The 16376-nt window shown below is 43.9% G+C and overlaps 1 protein-coding gene across 1 annotated transcript in view; it reads right to left on the bottom strand.

Moving 5' to 3' along the window:
- Positions 1–4104: 4104 nt before the first annotated feature.
- Positions 4105–16376, bottom strand: part of LOC138353070 (BOS complex subunit TMEM147-like) — a 43558-nt gene continuing 31286 nt past the window's right edge. The window contains exons 2-3 of the mRNA XM_069305713.1: positions 5310–5543; positions 4105–4653 (exon numbers count right to left, since the gene is read on the bottom strand). Of these exons, the coding sequence (XP_069161814.1) occupies positions 4402–4653; positions 5310–5543 (486 nt within the window). The 3' untranslated portion in view covers positions 4105–4401. The remainder of the gene's footprint in view (positions 4654–5309; positions 5544–16376) is intronic.

Genomic DNA, 16376 nt, shown 5'->3' with positions numbered 1-16376 from the left:
AGGAACGGAGGAGACGAGGAAGAAGACACAGGAGACATGACAGACCGGGCAGAAAGAAAGGGAACCCCAGGCAGAGGACCAGGAGGGGGACCCTTCGGGACAAAACTCAAAGGAACAGAGGGGGGGCAATGGGTGTATCAGGGTCCAAGGCCCGGAAACGGTTGTGGGGTCTGAGGAAGGTGGGAAGGATGAGGAGAGGAAAAGTGCAACACGCGAGCATAAGGCGGGAGCCAGCAAACCTGCCGCAAGCTTGTAATGGATACAGGCACGGGAGAAGGTAGGATGGGCCTCACCGCAGTTGAGGCAGCGAGCCTGGGGAGAAGTGCACTCCGACTTAAGAGTGACCTTCACCCCCACACAAAGAACAGAGAGAGTGAGTCTCAGAGCAGTAGAGGGCACCATGCCCAAACCTCCAGCACTTGTTACAAAGTCGAGGGGAAGGAATATACTCCTGGACAGAGCACCTACCACCAGCAAGAATGACAGAGGATGGAAGGGTCCTACCATCAAGGGTGATCTTCACAACACGAAGGGGTTGACAGCGATGACCACGAGGGGGACGAGTAAATGAGTCAACCTGGAGGACAGAATGGCCTTGGGCATCAAGGATATGCCGAATATCATCGTGGCAATCCTGCAGATTCCGAACACCGGTTGCAACATGGGGTGGGAGGAGAATAGTGCCAACACCCGAACAGGGATCTCGCCAAGGCAAGATAAGGCAGCCAAGCGGGAAGCTGCATCCTGAGAAGGAGCAGCAACGACACGTGTACCGAGACGAGTGGGGTTGAAGGTAACAGACGCATCCACGGAATCTACAAGATGCCGATGGAGGGAGAAATCGTCAGGAGGCGCAGAATCAAGAGGGAGGAGATCAAAGTATTTGGCCCATGAAGCGGGACCAAACAAGGCCCGATACACGTCAGTATGGGAAGGAATCGAGCGAGGGCGGCCGGGACGTGAACGGCGTTGAGAACCCCCAGAGAGGGGTCAAAAGGCACAGTAGTCACAACGAGAGACTTAGCCGCACCAGGGGACGAAGTGGTCACCACTGGGGGCTGGAGGCTCAACCCAACCACAGAGGAGGGAGGGGAGCTGGGGAAAGTCAGGACGGTCAAAGGAGGAGCAAAGTCGGGGCCCAACGCAGCGGAGGCTACAGAGCCCGGTCTTCCAAGACAGGCCGACTCTGGGGCTTGGTCGCCCACCCCACGAGCCCGAGAGGGTACCTTACCTTGAGGTTACCTTGAGGTGCTTCCGGGGCTTAGCGTCCCCGCGGCCCGGTCGTCGACCAGTCCTCCTGGTTGCCGGACTGATCAACCAGGCTGTTGGACGCGGCTGCTCGCAGCCTGACGTACGAGTCACAGCCTGGTTGATCAGGTATCCTTTGGAGGTGCTTATCCAGTTCTCTCTTGAACACTGTGAGGGGTCGGCCAGTTATGCCCCTTATGTGTAGTGGAAGCGTGTTGAACAGTCTCGGACCTCTGATGTTGATAGAGTTCTCTCTCAGAGTACCAGTTGCACCTCTGTTTTTCAACGGGGGTATTCTGCACATCCTGCCATGTCTTCTGGTCTCATGTGATGTTATTTCTGTGTGCAGGTTTGGGACCAGCCCCTCTAATATTTTCCACGTGTAAATTATTATGTACCTCTCCCGCCTGCGCTCAAGGGAGTACAGTTTTAGGCTCTTTAGTCGGTCCCAATAGTTTAGATGTTTTACTGAGTGGATTCTAGCAGTAAAGGATCTCTGCACGCTCTCCAGGTCAGTAATTTCTCCAGCTTTGAAAGGTGCTGTCATTGTGCAGCAGTACTCCACTCTAGAGAGCACAAGCGTTTTGAAAAGTATCATCATCGGTATAGCATCTCTAGTGTGAAAAGTTCTTGTTATCCAACCTGTTATTTTTCTTGCAGTTGTGACGGCTACTTTATTGTGTTCTTTAAAGGTAAGGTCTTCCGACATGAGTACACCCAGATCCTTTACATTGCCTTTTCGTTCTATGTTATGATTTGCCTGAGTTTTGTACGTGGTTTCCGTTTTTATATTTTCATTTTTTCCATAGCGCATGAGCTGGAACTTATCTTTGTTAAACACCATATTATTTTCTGTAGCCCATAGAAAGACCTGATCTACATCTGACTGGAGGTTCGCCGTGTCCTCTATGTTGCCTACTCTCATGAAGATCCTAGTGTCATCTGCAAAGGATGATACAGTGCTATAGGTTGTGTTCTTGTCTATGTCCGAAATGAGGATGAGAAAAAGTACTGGAGCAAGCACAGTACCCTGGGGGACTGAGCTCTTCACGGTTGATGGGCTGGATTTTATTTTGTTGACTATTACACATTGGGTTCTGTTGGTCAGGAAATTGTAGATCCATCTGCCTATTTTTCCGGTAATTCCTTTTGAACGCATTTTATGTGCAATAACACCATGGTCACATTTATCAAAAGCTTTTGCGAAATCTGTGTAAATTACATCCGTGTTATGTTTGTCTTCCATAGCATCTAATGCCATATCATAGTGGTCCAGCAACTGCGACAGGCAAGAGCGCCCTGTTCTGAAACCATGTTGTCCGGGGTTATGGAGTTGCTGTGATTCCATGTATTTTGTGATTTTACTTCTTAGCACTCTCTCAAAAATTTTTATGATGTGCGATGTTAGCGCTATCGGTCTGTAATTTTTTGCCTCTGCCTTATTTCCTCCTTTATGAAGTGGTGCTATCTCTGCTGTTTTTAGTATATCAGGAATAACGCCAGTATCTAGGCGTTATTCCTGATATACTAAAAACAGAAGAGATAGCACCACTTCATAAAACATTTAAAGAAACATCACATTTAACATCAGAAACATTTAACAACATAGGTACGAAGAGTGATAAATTCATCCACAAATGTGCCCCCATACCCACCATGGAGCCACAATTAGAGGCAGGGCACCCAACAAGACGCTATCGCCGATTATGCCGGGGTCCCCTAGGGGTGCGTCGTGAGTATACACCCCACAAATGCCACCTTAAGAACCGTCAGTCCGTCGAGACTGTCGGGTCCAGTGACGAGAGGAGGATTGACAATAAAAGGGGTCCCCTCGCTCTCGACGTTGGGTACTACAGTTCTACAGACGCAAGAGTATGCCTCCCCAAGCACACGGGCATCAAAATAAAAGAAGTCCAAAAGAATAATCAAAACTAGCAAAAGGTCGGCAGGAAATGACAAGTAGATAAAAGAAGAGGGGGAGTAAATGAAACATAAGGAAAAGGAAAAGCGATCCAACACAATTGTAGAAGAGAGCAGCAGGAGCATAAGGCCACAAAAGGACAGAGGACTGTCCCATGGAGCATCACACTCCGACAGCCGACCACCAAGCCCCCTCACGGTGTCAACGGGCCGGATGAAGATGGGGAAGCAGGTAGGCATCAAGCAGGCCTCAGATATCGTCTATTAGGCCTAGGAAGGTTTGGCTAGTTTAGTTTGTCAAAGCAACACAATGAAAAATATTTATTTTCCTCTTTGTCCAGCTAAATAGTTCAGATTTCTACTTTCTTATTTTGTTGTACTCCGGTATTTATACTATGGTCCTCCTCGTTACTGTAAGTAGTTCCAAAAATAGGATGATGGGCTGCACAATTAGTCAAATATAATTTAATATTGTTTGAGACAGTGTTAAGCAAAAACATTACTGAACAAAGATTTGATATATCAGTACCTGTCTTGATGTTATCTTGAGATGATTTCATGGCTTAGCATCCCCATGGCCCAGTCCTCGACCAGGCCTCCTTTTTGTTACACATTTCCAGGAAGTAGCCTGTAGCAGCTGTCTAACTCCCAGGTACCTATTTACTGCTAGGTGAGTGAAGAACAGGTGCATCAGGGTAAAAGAAACTTCCCATTTGTTTCTGCTCCCACCGGTGATTGAACCTGGAACCCCAGGACTCCGAATCCGAAGCGCTGTCCACTCAGCTGTTGGGCCCCTACTAGCCTGCCTACTTACTGCATAATACACACTTACAAATAGCGACACACATACCATAGTACTTAAAGGGGGCAATACCAGTTGTCTTGTACTCCAGAAATTATGAAACTTGACAGCGATAATAAGTTTTTAAACACAAATATACTTTTATTGTTTATTATCAAGACAGGTTGAGGTACATAACTGCGATTAATCAAACATTTATCTGTATACAAATGGAATACATTCTTAAGGAAAAGAGCATCACTTGTGATACAGACATCACAATAGCGTGATACATCAAATGAACAAATCCACAAAGGCTGTGTTGAGGGGTTCGAACTTATGTTCGGGCTAAGGCCCGGGCCAAGATACGACCAAGGAGCATCTAGGATCATCCCGGATGTAAGTTTGAACCCTCATCACGGCCCTTGTGGATTTGATCACTCATGATACTCTCAGCGAAAGGATGCACTGTGAGTGATGAATATGTGAGAGGCAATAAGGGCCGTGCACAGCGTTGGCGTTGCACAAGCAGCCAGAAGTGCAAAGCCAACTGGTCGAGACCCTAAGAGCATAGCCAACAACTGTGGTAAGAGTGGCCTGTACACACATCCCGCTATCAGTACAGCCACGATGGGTCGCACCGCCGCAGCCAGATCACTTCGCCACCACAGCCACACAAGCAATGCCATATTCAAGTGGTGTACCTGCCAAGTAAAAAAAGCTTCTCTATAATATTCTCCAAGTAAATACCAAACCTGTTCTCTGATAAAGAACGTCACCTTTCGCTCATATGTGTCACACTAGGCAAAAAAATATAGTAGAAAATGAAAGTGGCTCGCAAAAGTGACGTACTGTCCAGTTTTCTGTTTTGGGTCCTCTGGTAGATGAGGAGAGACTACTTTAAATTGGTCTTTTTCTTGACATTGTGAAACCTTTGGAGGACGAGCTGAAACACCGCCCATCCCGCGAAACCGGGTAATGACGATCACTTATTTATCACCCGTGGCAAACTTGCACTTCAGTATAGTGTGCCCAAAGCATGGGCTTTGGGCACTTTAGGCACATGTCCTTAACAAATGAATGAAATTACACCCAAAAAATCTATTTGGTCTCAGGTCTAACACACAATTATGTAAATGAACTTCACAACTCACCAGTTTGTACCATGCAAGGTAGACAACAACAACAGTTATGGTAGGCAAACGCTCATCTTGACAATGTCCAAATGAGCTCATATTCTAGTGTAGTCAAATGAGATAAAGTGTACCTCCAACACACCCTGAACAAACTGTTTTTAATTAAAAATAATTTAAATCACAACAAAACTTTTGGCTACACTGAAACCACTACCATTACTCACCAGACTAATGTTAGCATCAAGGCTGATCTGAATATATTTCCAGTCAAATTCCAGGCCGCGGGCACCCACCCAAAGGGGAAGCGCCCGTGTTAGGAGGAGGTCGGCTGCCGCCCACCCAAGGCCCGTGATCAAAATTTTGATGTGTCCGGCCCCGGGTACTCGACCCATCACGATGCTAAGGCCCATCACGTCCCCAAAGTCCACTGTCGTTTTCACGATTTCCTGAGGAAAAAACTAAAGTTACATAGATCATAGTACACCTATGCCATGCATAATTTTGGGAATTTTGATGTCTGACGACTTGACATTTACTGGACATAACCGAGCAAACACAGCAGCAGCCAAGTAAATGATAGAATGGACCATGAGAACATTCAAACCCAGAGATCACACAGCAATGATAATACTATTTAACCACTTAACTGCGCCAACCGAGTCTTCTCGGTCAGTGGGAAACTGCACCAACCGAGAAAACTTTGATTTTTTCGTACCCATTCTAAATGTGTACGAGGTTGATTGTGTACAAAATGGACTCTTAGGACCTCCAGTGAGAGGCAGCCATCATGGAAAAAATTCCCAGAATGCCCTAGGGCTGCTGGCTGGGTTAGTACTGAGTGAGCAACCATGGGTGGCGCACGCGCCTCTGACTCCCAAACACCTGTCCGAGGCGGTGTTGAAAGATCGTGCTCTGTCGGTGAAATTCTAACCTTATTGTTTGAAGAACATAAGGGTCATAATATTGGTGAAGCTAGGTGCAATAAGGACCTAACACAAAGGTCAGAAGCAAGTGATACAGCACCTATGAGGACGAGTCCCATCGGCCGAGGGAGCCGGTCGGCAGAGCGGACAGCACGCTGGACTGTGATCCTGTGGTCCCGGATTCGATCCCAGGCGCCGGCGAGAAACGATGGGTAGAGTTTCTTTCACCCTATGCCCCTGTTACCTAGCAGTAAATAGGTACCTGGGTGTTAGTCAGCTGTCACGGGCTGCTTCCTGGGGGTGGAGGCCTGGTCAAGGACCGGGCCGCTGGGACACTAAAGCCCCGAAATCATCTCAAGATAACGATACAGCGAGTGTATCCAATTGTAGCTCTGAGCGCTATCCTTGCCCACCTATGCTATGCTATCTCCAATTTATTTAGATGATACATAGATGAATCGTTTTCTGCGTTCAGTGATGATGCCTCTGATATAAGTAGCATAGTTGAACAGTGTTAGCGGCTTCCATGGTGGTGTTTTCCATATATTTTCAGGAATACAGTATCTGCTTGATACCTACCTGAATCTCTTCTTGACTGACGGACACTGAGGCTGGCTGAATCTCTTCCTGTGTGGGACCTTACAAAGCCATCTTTTCACGACTACCTTACAAATTGATCTTTTCCTATAATCTTTTAAAAACTACCTTACGTTTTACAAGCTTGGCTACATACCACCTACAGGTACTAATGCCAAGGGTGTACATCAGTGCGTTATTTGCAAGCGCACACAACGAAGAAACAGGAAGTGAAAATCTATGTACCTGGTGAAACGAGAGCGAAGTCGCGCTGTGTACCATGGACTACTTTGTTGATTATTACTCACTTCCGAAGTACTGTGTAATACAGTGTGTTACTGTGTAAATAGTGTGAAACCATACATATTGTAATTTTAGTGAATTTTTAACAAGTAATATTGCAACAATAAACATTTATTGTGGACACATTACCGAGACATTTATCAAAGTTCCAGGGAACATTATGAACGTTCTAATGTATACATATTGTTAAGGACACAAATATGCATCATATACGATAAAAAAACAAATAAGACCACATTGGAAATACACAGAACAAATAATTGAAAAAATATTTGTGGCAACACCCGGTGCTTGAATGGCCTGCGCGACCATGTCTGGGCAAGCCACACGCTGGCGACCAGGCCCTGATGACATCACAGCGTACATAGTCCACGTCCCCACAACCAAAGTAAGTGGAATTTGGTATTTATTTTTACATAGACATGTTCAGGGAAGGGAATTTATCATTTTACGAAGAAAAACAAATTTTTTGGGAACACTATTTCATGCGCACAGGGGGAATTTCACAAACTCAGCGCAGCACGGTGGTTAACCCTCAAACCACTAGGGGCCCAAATGGAATTCACACCCACAGGCGCAACAAAAAAAAAAAATCCAAAAAATTCTTTCGTCTTATAGAAGTGTTCATTTTTGTTCTCTGATCACGGAAAAAATAACAAAAAAATCGTAGGTAGCGTATTTTAGCCGCAATAGGGTAGGGAAGTGTGGCAAAAAAGGGGCGTTGGCAGAGCCTTCGCCAGACGAGGTCTACTCCGCCCGAGCTGTCAGACGGCAGTTGCCACAAATATATTATTACCTAATTATTTCAATGTCTCTGATTGATTTTTTCTTAGTTTTTTTGCAGTAATATTATTCCATACAGTGATTTGTGGTACTGTATATTTATATAATAAAATGTGTGAACCATCGCTGTACTCAAAATTATGGTGTGCATATTAGTGATTCAATTATTATGTTCATAAAACAATAAACAAATAGTTTTGCTGTTGTTACACTATATACACAGGTTATATATAAGTATTTGCATGTTTTTACACCATAACGAACTACTAAGTTGGTCTTGTGAGTCAAAAAGCAACGAGGAGTGATCGCCAAACACCAGCGAGCCACTCACTGCCACTCCCTCCCTCAACACTACCTCACTCACCCTCATTCACCTCCCACAATACTCTCTCCGTATTTATTCACTATACACAGACGTTATATATACGTATTTACATGTTTTGTTCACCATAACTGTACATCTAAGCTTGTATGGTGAGTAAAGGCAGAAGATGTAGCTACTCACACAGTCAGCTGATCGGCGGCCGCCCTCAAGGCCAGACGCACTAATATTTGTCCTCCAACAATATTGTTTGTGGTGTTATTATGCTATATACACACATTACATATAAGTATCTACCTGTTTTATTCACCATACCTGAACAAATAAGCTGGTATGGTGCCCAAAGATCGTAATGGCCATCAGTAAACATGCCAAGTCGTGCAGACGACGCTCCTCCCTCACCAAAATGGCGGCTCCCAACCTACTCCTCTCGCTGTTATCTCACACTATACACACGTTATATATAAGTATCTACATTTGTGTTCACCATATCGAACCACTAAGCTGGTATGGTGAGTGCAGTCAATAAATGGTGGCCACACACAGTCAGAAAACGACGCCACAACCCTCCCTCCCACAGCCTTACTCCTCCCTCCATGGAGCACAGCGCTAAATATCACCACAATCCTGCTATTATCAGAATCCTGGTCAGTTTTATCGCAGTCAAGGGGCTTCAGTAATACTATCACTGCTAAATAATAGCAGTATCATTTATATTATAGTATTTGTAGGCGATGCTGTGGTCACAAGCTGAACAGTGGTGCTGTGAGCTCGTGCAGCGTGCGCCAGCCTTGGTGGCTTGCTCAATACTGACGCTGTAACACCCAAGAATGTTGGCCTGGATTTTTTTTCTAGGTGGCATCTGGCAACTATCGGTCGTGGCTGTACTATAGCTGCCCCTATCCCAGGCGGGGCGTTTAAATTATAGCGCTAGACACGAAATCATATATAAATGATGTGCGCGGTTTCAGTTTTGTCACTGATATCACTTGTATATGATATGCGCGGTTTGAGGGTTAAGGGGGCCAGGAAATTAGTTTTTAATCTAACTCAAATGCTTTCAAATTTTTGGTACATAATCTACTAGGCACATGCTCCAACTTTGTCTATATAATCACAAACGTAACTTGAACAACAAGAAAATCTATAGAAATAAAAATGGAAATGTTCGTTTGTTCAAAATCGCTAATCTCCGAAAGTTCTTCACTGATTGCTTTGAAATTTTCACACAATGTTCCATTCGCATTCGAGCAGGTTTTTATATACATATTATATTGATGTCACGTCTGTGACGGAAGAAAACATGCCTTTTCTGAAAAACTGTTTTTCATGTGAGAGAAATCTTCAAAACCTCCTTAATGATTGCTTTGAAATTTTGACACGACATTGCATTCGAATAGGCGCGCGTTTCTATATACTGTACTTACTATATACATGCCTTACCTGTGACTGGAGAAAACATACTTTTTTTAAAAACATCGCCATCTGTTGGATGTAAGACCAACACACGCTGTAATCTCCCAAAGTTCTTCACCGATTGTTTTGAAATTCTGACAACGTTCCATTCGAATAAGCGCGTCTTTTTATATACCTACTATATAGATGCCACCTCTGTGACAGGTAAAAACATGCGTTTTGGAAAAACGGCGCCATCTGTTGCACATAATAGCAACATGCACACTATACTAAATATGTCACGAATTCCATTTGAATATTTCTCATTGCATTGATAAATTTTATTTTCATAGATTTTTATTTATTTTATTTTTTATTGAATTATGTTGTGTGACTGTGTTGGAATTGAGCTGTGTTGTTTACCATACCGTTCATTTCGTAATTATAAGTATAGCTGCCACACCTGTGACAGGTAAAACTATGCATTTTTTGAAAAACAGCGCCATCTGTTGCATGTAAGAGGAACACACACATGCTATACTAAATGTTACAATTCCTTTTCAATGTTTCTGATTGCATTGATAAATGGAATTTTCATAATTTTGATTTATTTTAATTTTGATTTAATTATTTTGTGTCAATTGCGTTGGAATTGAGCTGTGTTTTTACCATACCATTCATTTCGTGAGTATAGTTTATATTTTTACTTTTTCATATTTTCCTTTAATATTTGAACTGTTTTTCTTATATTTCAGTGATGGGAACATAAGATCACTTGATGTTCCCAATTTTCTGATGGGAACATCAGACCATTTGGGAAGGCATCAGACGAGGGAGTGGGGAATGGTGGGGTTGACAAGGGGACAAGGGAGGGGGGTAATGGTGGGGAAGGACGAGGGGACGGGGGGAGTTTGGGATGGGGGAATGGAGAATGGTGGATAGGACAAAGGGACAGGGGAGTGGGGCATGGTGGGAAGGAATAGGGGATGGGCGAGTGGGGAATGGTGGGAAGGACGAGGGGATGGTGGCGTGGGGAATGGTTGAGAGGCCGAAGAGATGGGGAGGGGGGGGGGGAACAGCAAAGGTTCCAGGGAACAGGAATATATACTAGCAGTACCCGGCCTACGTGTGGCTGGGTACTGCTAGTATGCACATTATTTATATTATATATATATATATATATATATATATATATATATATATATATATATATATATATATATATATATATATATATGTCGTACCTAGTAGCCAGAACGCACTTCTCAGCCTACTATGCAAGGCCCGATTTGCCTAATAAGCCAAGTTTTACTGAATTAATTGTTTTCCGACTACCTAACCTACCTAACCTAACCTAACTTTTTCGGCTACCTAACCTAACCTATAAAGATAGGATAGGTTAGGTTAGGTAGGGTTGGTTAGGTTAGGTAGGGTTGGTTAGGTTCGGTCATATATCTACGTTAATTTTAACTCCAATAAAAAAAAATTGACCTCATACATAATGAAATGGGTAGCTTTATCATTTCATAAGAAAAAAATTAAAGAAAATATATTAATTCATGAAAACTTGGCTTATTAGGCAAATCGGGCCTTACATAGTAGGCCGAGTACGACGTTCTGGCTACTAGGTACGACAGACATATATATATATATATATATATATATATATATATATATATATATATATATATATATATATATATATATATATATATATATAGGGGTACCACCACTGGTGCAATTATAGGGACCCACAGCCTCAGATAAGGGAACACAGAGTATTCAGGGAAAAACTTGCCATTTAACTCTGAATACGTAAGAGTGTTCGCTTCTCCTACCACCTCCCTTTTTTTATGGTGTACACATGCAAGGTTATACCGTTACACATTTGATTTTATACAAAAAATTAACATTAAGAGGACACACAAAAAAGTTCGCTTCCTAGAGGCTGTAGATTTCCTCGAACTCCTCCGATGCCGGGCAGGAACCGAGGATGCAGCGAGCATTCCCCCACTGGATTGCGACACTGAGGCGCTGAAAGAGAAAACTTGCTGCTCTAGGGTCTCTTGTGGTGTCAATGAGCTTGGAACCAAGATCCTTAAGAAACCTTCTTGCACTCTCTCCCCATGGGCCTAGGGTCTCAGACCCTATTGGAACGAAGTTGTACCGATGATCTAATTGCCTGTACTTGGCTGACTTGTCTCTTTCTCTGCATGTTGCCGCGGCTCCTGCTGTGCCGGCAGAGAGGTTGATGTATGTGGTTGCCAGGGTGGATACACAAGTATAGTCCCATGCCAACTGTCTGCCACCCTTCCACGGTCGCAGTGTGATTCCGTCTGGTCGGCCGGCAAAGCTAACAGAGTCACGGTTCAGTAGGTTGCGGGGCTCTCTCTCCGCTGGACACTGAGCAGAGGCAAGGCTTCTTTTAATGATGTCATTGACTTCGTCGTGTCTAGTGTGCCAACCACCAGATTTTCCACAGTGCAGGCCATGCAATCCATATTCGTCAGCATCTGCCTCGCCGCAAATACACCTATGAACAGTGTGGAAAGGGGCAGCAAGACGGAGAGCAACTGCAATACGGAGCTCCTGCGGATCAAGACGTGTGCCTGTCGCAGACATAGGGACTGCCAAAAGGAAGTCCCCTGCATGGGGAGCCTGCACAGCTGTGAGGCGTGCACGATCACTGGGGGTTGTTGCTGCCTCCAGCAAAGCTGTGGCTTCTTTGTCTACAATGGGGCTGTCCCAACTGGATTGTTTCTTGGCTTTCGGCATGGCTGGTCTGAGTGCTGGGTCTGCCATGGCACCCCATTTCGTGTCGCATTCCGTGTAGTGGGGATCCTGTATCCCCGCTACATCACTCAGGGTGTCAGGTAGAATTTCCTTAACCAGGTCATCTGATGCTGAGGAGGAAGATAGGAAGGCTGGGACGGCAATTTGGGTAGCCGTGCGGAGACCCAAGCCACCGAGCCTAACAGGAAGAGTGGCTTGTTTCCACTGGCATTCGTTGAGGAAGAGGTTAACAACTTTTTCCAGCATGGTCTTCAGTAAGAGGTCATACTCTTCAAGCTTTCGGCTGTCGTAAGATGGAGTGCACCTCAGAAAGTAGGTTAGCCTCGGAAGGGATAGGCATTTGGTAAGGAGATAAAAAGCATCGTGGGCATCGATGTCACCTATTCTGTCTTCCATCCTCCTAAGGTCTGCGATTTTCTTGTCAAGGATCTCCTCAATGGCGTTAGACCCGAGGGGGGCTCCAAGGAGGGTGCTGTTCTCGGCCCTAATGACATGGGCACCAGGCAAGGCAGACCTTATTCTAGCTACGATGTCTGGGTTGGAAGAGACTACTTCACACTTGGAAGGGTTCAAGACAAGACCCAGGCTTACTTCTTGCTCCCTTATTTTCCTGATATCTGCCAAGAGATGGTCTACGGTGCCAGCTATAGTACCATCATCCAAAAACCAGATGTTGAACTCGCTGGACAAGCTTTTGGTGATTTCTTTTAAGACTATGCAGAAAAGAAGGGGAGCAAGAGGATCAACTTGCTGAACACCTTCACATGATCTGATTTCATGTTCACCAAAGAGCAGTTTTGACTCACCACTGTAGCACGATAGTATGAACGGGTAGAGGGGCCGGAAATGGCGATGCATGGCACAAAGTACTGCATCTCTTCTGACCATGTTGAAGGCATTCTTAAAGTCCAGTTTGAGCAGGGCCTTTTCATCAGAAATGTTGGTGATGTATGCTCGTGCTGCATGGGCAGCCGCTTCACAGCCTTGGGGGATTCCAAATCCTAGCTGGATTGGTTTCAGCAATTCAGCCGCTTGCTGGCCGACTACTCTCGTAGCAGCCTTGGCAATCAGGCATCGGAGAGTGTTGCCAACAGCGATTGGCCTGATTCCTTCGTCCTTCTTTTTGAGAGCACAGAGGGAGGCACCAAAAAAGAGAGGCCTGATGACCTCAGGTATCTCACCAGCCAGGCACATGTTGACGAACCTTGTGAGTTCCATAAGAAGATCTTGTGCAGCATCACCAACCGCAGGATTTAACATTTGCTTGATGTGTTGAGGTTTTAACCCTGTAAAGCTGCCTGCTGACCCAGGTGGAAAAGAAAGGGCTGCTTTGTAGACCTCAGATTGACCAACGATTAATGGGTCTGAAATGGTGTTGGCTGATGGCGGAACGATGTTGTCGCCTTGAGGGGCTCTGGGTGGGTGCTTGCTTTGCAGGGCCCGTGCTGTGGCTGAGTTTCGAGGAGCAATTTTCTCGTCACTGGTGAGGACTCTAATAGCACTTCCGGTATTTCCCTCTTCAATTTTCTTGGTGATTTGTGCTCTGAGATAGATAGATAGATATATAAATTATATATATAAATATATAATTTATATATATATATATATATATATATATATATATATATATATATATATATATATATATATAAATATATATTGGTGCCTGTTATGTTGGACATTGTCTTCTGTGTTGGCATCGATATGTTCTTGTCTTGTCCTTACTCTCATGGTGGGTAGAGTAAATAGTTCCGTGATTTGGGTGTTCATGGTAGGTCGCTCTATTCTTATGTGAATTGCCTCAAGAATTTGTAATCTTCTTGCATCTTGGGTTTTGTCTATTATGCAGGTATTCTTGTTCAACATTTCTCTTGTTAGAGTAATGTCATGGGCTTGTCTCATGTGATTCCTAGGGGCACCAGATTGAAGATGGCATGTCAAACGCCTCGTCAGCTTGGTCGACGTCATACCTATGTTCTTACATTGAAGAACTTGCCCCCCATCCTTCGTGGGGGCAAGTGTACATGTATACAACGCTTGACTGCTGTAGAGGATTCTCCGTCGGCTTCGGGCTGTTTTTGATAAGGAGTTCGGAAGTCATCTTGGTTTTGTAGAATATTATCAGGTTTATGTTTTGGTTAGGAGTAGTGCTTTTTACTCCTTTACGGATTATTTCTTTCATTATTCTTTCCTCTTTTATATGTTCACTGTGCATGGTTGATTTGTAATATAATTTTATTGGGGGTGTTGTGGTTTCTGTTCTAGGTTCTGAATTATACCAACGGTCCAAGTGTCTTCTTATAGCAGCGTTTATTTCCGCGTTGCTATATCCGTTGTTCACCAATACCCGAGTTACTCTTTCAAACTCTCTACTCACGTTGCTCCATTCAGAGCAGTGGGTAAGCGCTCGACGAATATAAGCATTGAGAACACTGGCTTTGTATCTTTGGGGGCACTCACTTCTACCGTTCAGGCATAATCCTATGTTGGTGGGCTTGGTGTTCACGTCCAACCCTCCAAGGGTTGGACGTGAACACTGCAAGTGCACCCCTTGGACGTGATCACTGGAGGTGCAACCCCTTGGACGTGATCACTGCAAGTGCAACCCTTCAACGTGAACACTGCAGGTGCAACACTTGGACGTGAACACTGCAGGTGCAACCCTTGGACGTAAACACTGCAGGTGCAACCCTTGGACGTGATCACTGGAGGTGCAACCCTTGGACGTGAACACTGCAGGTGCAACCCTAGGACGTGATCACTGGAGGTGCAACCCTTGGACGTGATCACTGGAGGTGCAACCCTTGGACGTACGTTGGTGCTTAACACTTTCACGCTCTCCGCAAAGGTCACTCAGCCAACCGAATGTGCGCGCTGCGTTTTTATCGCTTAAGCGTAAAAACAAAAATGTGTATACTCTTTTTTACTCTTCTGACCTTAGTTCTCATGCTACGTATTTCATTTTGGTACCAACGTGTTCGCAATAAAATTCTCTAGAAGAACATTAGTAAAATAAGTCACGAAACATATAGGGATAGCAGCACCAAATAAATAACTACGTAGATGACTCGCCGTGAGCGCCCATCAGCAACAAAATGTTTTTACTCTTGGGATTGTAATCACCTCCAGACTTGTTCTACAGCGTTAATTTTGGTATCAATGGACTCGCAATGAAATTCCCAACACGGTGATATGAATACAAGCGTAGAATAATGATGCAGCCCGCCCGCAAGAGTGTGGGAAGTGGTGAAATTGTTACCCGGTATCGGTGACGGGACGACGCACGGCGCTTTGAAAGTTTATACTTATTTCACTCTCATGACATTAATTTTCTATGTACGTCATTCATTTTTATGTCAATGTGTTCGCAATAAAATGTTCTATGTGCCCATAGGTAAAAAATATCAACAAAGCGTAAGTTAGAATAGCGACAAATATAAAACAACGCTGGAACATATCAGTGAGCGTCAAACACACACGAAATATTTTTACTTTTGTTATGTTTGTCAAGATTATACTTGTTGCACACAGTTATTTTTGGTTGTATATTGATCGGAATAAAATTCCCTAAACAGACATATGCATATAATACATGATATGGGGGAAGAATTACCAGTATAAACGGCTAAAGTCACCCACCTGCAACCCGTTTGGGACAAAATACCATTTGATCGAAGTTATCCACACCTTTCATGAACGTATTGTACCATGCAGCCTAGTGGTGAGAAAGAGAGCCTCATAGCGCGCAGTTTGAAACAAACCCAAAGTAAATCGGATAAAAATTGAATTTTATACAAATATTTTAAAAGTAGACATAACTTTATGTCCACTATGCGTTTACGTTAGACGAAACCGAACGCGCCGGCGCGTCCAGATAGCGCGAAAGTGTTAAAGAGGTTCCTGTTTTTGTTATTAGTACATCCAGGAATGGCAGACTGTTATTTTCACTATTTTAATAGTGACTATTTACTCTACTCACCATGAGAGTAAGGACAAGACAAGAATATATATATATATATATATATATATATATATATATATATATATATATATATATATATATATATATATATATATATATATATATATATATATATATATATATATATAATATTATTTTCTGGTTTAGGGCTTCTATCCCTCTAACTATTTTCTTAGCATCAGGGCTCAATTGAAATAGGAGTTCTCCAAAACTC

Source organism: Procambarus clarkii, chromosome 56, assembly GCF_040958095.1.
Source record: "Procambarus clarkii isolate CNS0578487 chromosome 56, FALCON_Pclarkii_2.0, whole genome shotgun sequence".
In the NCBI taxonomy this organism is placed as follows: domain Eukaryota; kingdom Metazoa; phylum Arthropoda; class Malacostraca; order Decapoda; family Cambaridae; genus Procambarus; species Procambarus clarkii.
Note: the sequence above shows the minus strand (reverse complement) of the source record. Positions and strands in the feature narration are given on the sequence as shown.